Raw genomic sequence first — 6899 nt, forward strand, 5'->3', positions numbered from 1 at the left:
CTAGTGATATTTACAGAAAAGCAAAATTGAATACTAAAAATTGTAATTATACATTAGAATAGAATAAGATTGAATTAAAACCACAGCTTTCGGGTCTAGGACAAGCCGACGGGACTTCAAGCCGAAGGGACTTCAAGCCGAAACTAAAACTTTACAAGCAACCCAAAACGCTATTTTATCATCTGCAAAATGTTGCTTTTCTAAAATTTTGGCAAGTTTAGTCCATAATAAGCGTTATTCATGACAATGCACCACTTGCGATTCGCATCCGTTAATAACATCAGCCGGTTTTTGAAATGCATAAATTATAAACATGAAAAATGCCTTCAACCATGTTTTACTTTTCAACTTTCCGGAACATCATTTGGTAGCTTAAATTATATGCAAAGATCATGAAATTCAGAAATTCTTCAAAAAATTTATCAAATTGTTCATATTTCACGACTTTATAAGGAATTATTCGGCTTGAAGTCCCTAATTTTACAATTCGGCTTGAAGTCCCGTCGGCTTGATGTCCGGCACCCCAGCTTTCTACTAAGTTTACAGCTGCGATTTTAAACAACTGTCAAGCGTTTGCTGTCTTCAATTGTGCATTTAATCCGGAGACCTAATTTGTTTGTTAGATATGCCTCTAATTTTTGCTGGCTCCGCTATTAGACAGAATGCGGGCAAAATACGAGATATTGACAAATGGGATCCTACAGATAAAGAGCGGAAGTGGCTGCTGCTATCTGGGGCCAGCAACCCCCCTAACAGAATCCAGCTGTCCGAAATAGGGGAGCGAGAGGCGAGGGGAGAGAGGAGAGACATATTTTTGAAAGGTCAAAGCGTCGATTTTGTGAATATGGAGAGAGCTGTAGGACACCACCTACAAAACAGAGTGCAGAATTTGAACATGAAAAAAGAAGAAGTAAAAAATCACATCCAGATCTTTTTCAACTTTTGCAAGGAGAAAAATTATAAACCTATGCTTTACTACACTGGCCATGGTGAGTTACCGACTGGTAACTGGTGTCTGGCAGATGGTACAATTAGCATCCAAGAGATCTTCGACTGGATCCCGACTGGCATGGAACCCCCTACTATCTGCACCGACTCGTGCTTCAGTGGAGTGTGGGCTGACTACTGCATAGAGAAGAAAGTCCCAGGGTTTCACTGCCTCTCTGCGGCGAGAGACTACCAAGCTGCTTATGATCATAATGGTAAATATAACCAGAATATCAAAGAGAGATATCTGAAAACTGAATCTAATGGCGAACTCCCAGACTTGAACCTTTTAAGATAAATGATTGATGAATTTGGACGGATACTGGAAACATTTCTTTGTTATTGATGCCAGGTAGCTTGCATAGGTTAATCCAACCACTGAATGTCTATTAACGATATTAATTTTTTCAATTAAGTATGGGAAAGAAGAGGCATTTTGAAGTAATTTATCAACAAATTGGAATATTTTTTTCAAATGTTTTGATTTTAAGTTACCGTGATTAAGTTTTTGTTAAATCTGTAATAATCTGATTTGAAATCGTAGTTTATTGAAATGAGTAAAAGAATATTTGAAAAAAAAATGTAAATGGGGGGCTATTCTCGTGGGCGGAGGACCGAATGCGCGAAAAAACTCGTGAGCAAGGGACCGAAAACAAAATTAGCCGAAAGTTAATTTTATAAAAGAAGCAATTGCCATTCAATTAAAATGAAACAAGACTGCTCGTATCAGGGCGAAGCCCTGAATGTTCCGACTGCCTTTTAAGGTTTATGGAGCAGTAATAACATTAAAAAATTCAATGAAATAAAACAAAATGAAAAAAAAAATTCTAAAATTTGAAATTTTTTTTATAAAAATCATCCCCTCACACGCCATATAAAGTACAAAAGGATAGATTTCGCTCCTTGTAACAAACCAATTCTGGCAAATAAGCTTCTTTTAACCAATTTGGAACGATTTCTAAGATGGATTAACTCTCCGCTTACGCGTTAATAACGCGAAATATATCGCGCGTTAATTGTCCCAAATTGGCCAAAATGACAATCTTTAAACCCCCGTAACTTTACGAAAAATGATCGCAGGTAAAATATCTTTTCAAATTTGAGCTCAAGACAACAATACCTTTCGAATGATATAAAAAAAAATCCGTCGAAAATGGCTAGTTAAAAAGTCGAAATTTGTCTGAAAAAAAAACCCACCCCGAGCACAAATATTTCGTTACTTTCGTATCGAAAATCGGAACAATAAATGAAGCAGCATTTTGCTTCTTTCATAACGAAACCCTTGAAATAAAAAAATTTGTTCTTATTCGGCGGCGGTCAGTGACAATTTGAAAATTTTGCATATTTCTGCCGTTTTTATATTCGGCCAATATCAATACTCCAGTCCCTGGAAATGTGTACTTTCTTTCCAAATTTTAGATTACTGAAATCTGATTGGCTCATTTGTATTTTCGCGCATTCGGTCCTTCGCGCATGAGGGATTCCAGCAAAGAAAATGCTCGCTCAAGATGTATGTTCTTGAACAAATGAAGATGAATAAATATATTCTGCAGTATTGAGCTGGCTGATCAGCTCACTTTTCAGCCTTTTCTGTGTAGGAAAAACTGTTCTATCAATTACTTCCGCAGTTCATTTCCATATTTTTATAGCCAGTTTTTTTACAATTCAATTGTCGCTTACATATCTTTCTTTTTTGTTTTGATCTAATTTGTTTACTAAATTGGACTTTTCAAGCTTTCGTATCGGAAAAAGACTAGATAATGCATATGTCTTTCTCAAAATATCAATACGATTGGATAGCAATTAGAGTGAAAAATGAAAATGACAAGCTTAGTGTCTGTTATTGTAGACGGAGGAGGTGAACTAACACACTACATGACGGGCAATGAGAACAAACTTAAAGATGGTCGACCCTCCACTGAGCCAAGGTTCAGCAGAGGAAACCACGTTGATTTCAGTGGATATGCAAAGTACGGCAAAACTAATTACATCGACTTCATCCATTTTTACACTCACAATAATGAACGGACTTTGATTTGGCAAAGTGTCCACGACAACTATATTTGCTCCGTCTTCGATAATCACAAGAAGTATAATAAAAACAAGAAACAATTTTGGGTCAGCTCCTCGCTCAAAGAAGTCAAGGAACAAATGAAAATTCACTCAAAAGCAGGACTGAATATTTTTTCCCTTGCTGTTGACCAGAAGTGTGGTAAATTTTACACATATATGCAAGAGGGCTACGGGACAGCACAGTCCATAATGCAGACCGAAGACCCTGAAGATCTGTACATGCCTGGATTATCGGTTACAAGTGTGGCGTGTTTGAATAAAACATATTTCTTCGTAGTGACTGCTGGTGTGAGCGCATTTGAAAATCGGGAACAAGTTATTTTTACTTGTAGAACCAGGTCAGATCTTGATTTGGAAATAAAACGACATCGGGCTAACGGCAGGATAATTACTTCGTTTTGTGTCAACTCAGATTTGAAAGAGTACTTGGTTGTGATGACGGAAATGGAGGGACGTGGACAGGAGAGTAAATGGTGGAATAGTAGAACTACACATGGACAACGGGAGAGGGAGAAGTGGGCAGGCGATCTCTATCAGAGGAGGAAACTAGTGTACACAATTGTGTGTAATGATCCGTCTGATTATCATACATTCTACGTAACGACTGAAGATGCAGACAGAAGTGGCCACGCATTCAGATTTGCCTCCTTCTTCGATTGAGTTCTCACATCATGATTTTCCCTTTTATATTCTGCCTTAATTATATTCTAATTCACACTTAACATAGCAAAGTTTGAAGCTGATTCAATCTAAAAGTATAACTCAAAACTGCCTGAATGAAACTCACGTGCTAATCTGATTTAAAACAATCGAGTTTAAAAGTTGTTAAAAACTCAAATTCTTGCACGATTTTTTGGTTCGTTCAATAAGTATCTGTCTTCACCAAACCTTGATGGTCGAATTAAAAATAAGCGATCCAATTGATTTTTTTACGGAGAAATATTTCAATATTAACCATGAAAAGCAAACGAATAACCAACTGCATATAGTTCAAAATCAATGGAAGTGATCATTTCAAGCAAAAATCCTGAAAAAAAAAGTTGTAACCTCCTGACGCTTTTCATTCTACTTGAGTTTCATTTCATCAAAAATCGCAGAAGCTTACGTTTATTTTTAGCGATGACTACACATTTCTGTGAACAAGAGTTTTCATTAAAATTAGTTGTTCTTCAATTTCAATTTGAGTATTCTTCTCACTGATTCGAACACATGCTACCGATTCTTATCCTGCCCACCTTTCTTCAATTTAGTTTCTTTTTATAATCAAATTTATATCATCATAATTTCTATTCATTTAGTCAGTTGACTAGGACCACAAGTGATTTAGTGAAACATCGAAATGATATTTTCCCAATACTTGTATAAAGCGCATCTGATCATATGTGCTACAAGAAGCGCTTTGATTACGTAATAAATTCGGTAAATCTTTGGATGCTTAATAGCTGAAATATGCTTGGAACCCAAAATCAATTTTGCGAGAAATAATTTGTGAATATGTGAAAATGATTTCATAAACTGATTTTGCCAATTTGTGAGAGTAGTTTGATAGAAGTGATTATTCGGGGCCTAGGAAATTAGACGATAAGCAAATTAGACGGATACTATAAACAACGAAATGAGACGGGGCCGTATCAGACAAAAAATTATGAAAAGGAAAGGGCCAACAAAATTTTTTCTTGAGAGTCAAGTTTCACAAATACAAAAAGAACATAAAATAGCATTATCTATCAAAAACAATTAGTTTAAATGAACATAAAATGTCAAATCTAGATATTACAGGAGAGTTTTGAATTGAATAAATTATGCATGATTGACTTGTAAAGTTTTTGGGCACCGAAATTGAACTGTTATCTACAAACAATTTTATTTTTCTAACGCAATTTGCGTGCAAACAAAGTTAATTTCTCTCACTTTCGTCTATTTTCTCACAATTGCAGTTTTGCAAAACCGTCTAATTTCCTTTTAAGTACCTCCGTCTAATTTGCTTATCGTCTAATTTCTCAACCCCCTGATTCAAATAGAAACAGTGATATTACTTAAGTGTTTGAACTAAATTTATTGATTAGTGTACAGTGATATTATTAACCAGACTTTAAATAAATTTGCTCAATTTAGTTTTATCCTCTTTAAAAATACAAAACACACTTATAAAAGCCATCAGCCTTAGATTCAAGATACATCTGTGATAAAAGTGATTCGTGTCCGGTCTTGACAGTCACGTCCATGATATTTATCACAAAATTCACTAAATTTTCCAGACCAATTGCCTCTTTTACCAATGAATTAACCTCAAGTTGAATGCAGTCCGTTAGCTGCGTCAGCAACCAAACGACCCTGCCCCAGAGGCTAATGCGATAGAAATGAAATGTATTTTGATCAAGGACAGCTGGTTGCTGTGAAATTAGCACAGGAAGTCCCGACCACAACCATACAAAAAACTACAAAACAATTTTTGGACAATTTCGCGCTGTGATCAGAACGGAAGCCTAAAAGTTAGGCATATCCGATAGCGCAAGTAATCTAGGTATATTATTGCATAACATTTTTGTTTCAAAAAAAAAGGAAAATATAAACAACAAGACTGCTCGTATCAGGGCGAAGCCCTGAATGTTCCGACTGCCCATTAAGGTTTATGGAGCAGTAATATCATTAAAAAATTAAAAGTAATTAAACAAAATGAAATTATATCGCGCGTTAATTGTCCCAAATTGGCCAAAATGGCAATCTTTAAACCCCCATAACTTTACGAAAAATGATCACAGGTGAAATATCTTTTCAATTTTGAGCTCAGTACAACAATACCTTTCGAATGATATAAAAAAATTCCGTCAAAAATGGCTAGTTAAAAAGTCGAAATTTGTCTGAAGAAAAAAAAACCCACCCCGAGCACAAATATTCCGTTACTTTCGTATCGAAAGTCGGAACAATAAGATTTTAAAAAAACTTGAAAAAGTTGAGAGAAAAAGAAATTTGAAAAAAAAAAATTTAAAGACGTATTCAGAGAGTTTTTGTGGATCAAGTTGCGTTAATGGAGGAGTACAGAGCCCAAAAACTTCATTCTCCGTATTTTTGTAAGTAAAATGAACCAAAATTATTTAAAATAAGGATAGTTGGTTACTGTGCAAGCACAGAATGTTTAATAAATGTTCAATAAAGAATGTCAAAAATTTACAATAAAGTTACTTTTCCAATAAGTGTAGTTTTTAGGGCTTGGTGTGATAAAAGAATATAAACAAAAAGTAGAGTATAGGCATTTTCGTCAGTCGTTGTAAAATATGCAATTTGAAAACAATTGTTGCAGACAAATAACATGAAAAACAAAAAATCAAAGAAAAACAATAAATATTTTTCACTTTTTCAAAAGTTATTTCTCAAATTAGTGAAATTTTTGATTCTTAAGATGAAACTAAATGTGAACGAAAGGGCTGAAGAGGTTTTAATCTGATATATCACGCAACCCAGACCAATTTTTGCTTGTGGTACCTGAGTTTGTGTGAAAACATTTTTATAACTTTATTTTTCCCAAATTTTTGAAGTTTTTGTTTCCTAAGAAGAAACTAGAAACTCCAAAACTAACTTCATTTGAAAAAAAAATATTATTTTCTAAAGCTAAAATTAAACATAAGTAAGCTAGTGTAATCCTGCTCACTCGATCAAAATTGGACGAAAAATCAAAAATTTCAAACCATTTTTTCGACATCGGGAGTTTTTTTTTCGAACTTTTTTGATGTCGCTCGAATCCCGACTAAAAACGCTTTATTATGTTATATCACTCAACCAACCCATTACAATGATTGATTGAGCTAGCTAATTTTGCGTTGAAAACAAAAAAGCCTGCT

The 6899-nt window shown here is 34.7% G+C and overlaps 1 protein-coding gene across 1 annotated transcript; it reads left to right on the forward strand.

Annotated features, from left to right (window-relative positions):
- Positions 1–360: 360 nt before the first annotated feature.
- On the forward strand, positions 361–4701 carry LOC134851572 (uncharacterized). Its single transcript, XM_063867715.1, has 2 exons — positions 361–1202; positions 2837–4701. The coding sequence occupies exons 1-2, from the start codon at positions 626–628 to the stop codon at positions 3718–3720; spliced, it is 1461 nt and encodes a 486-aa protein (XP_063723785.1). The 5' UTR covers positions 361–625; the 3' UTR covers positions 3721–4701.
- The last annotated feature ends 2198 nt before the right edge of the window (positions 4702–6899 follow it).

The sequence above is a fragment of the Symsagittifera roscoffensis genome, chromosome 7 (genome assembly GCF_963678635.1).
Source record: "Symsagittifera roscoffensis chromosome 7, txSymRosc1.1, whole genome shotgun sequence".
NCBI lineage: Eukaryota > Metazoa > Xenacoelomorpha > Acoela > Convolutidae > Symsagittifera > Symsagittifera roscoffensis.

Coding starts and splice junctions, on each gene's coding strand:
- LOC134851572 (XM_063867715.1), top strand. CDS start 626: ATGCCTCTAATTTTTGCTGGCTCCGCTATTAGACAGAATGCGGGCAAA. Junction 1,203..2,836: donor AGCTGCTTATGATCATAATG/GTAAATATAACC, acceptor CTGTTATTGTAG/ACGGAGGAGGTGAACTAACA.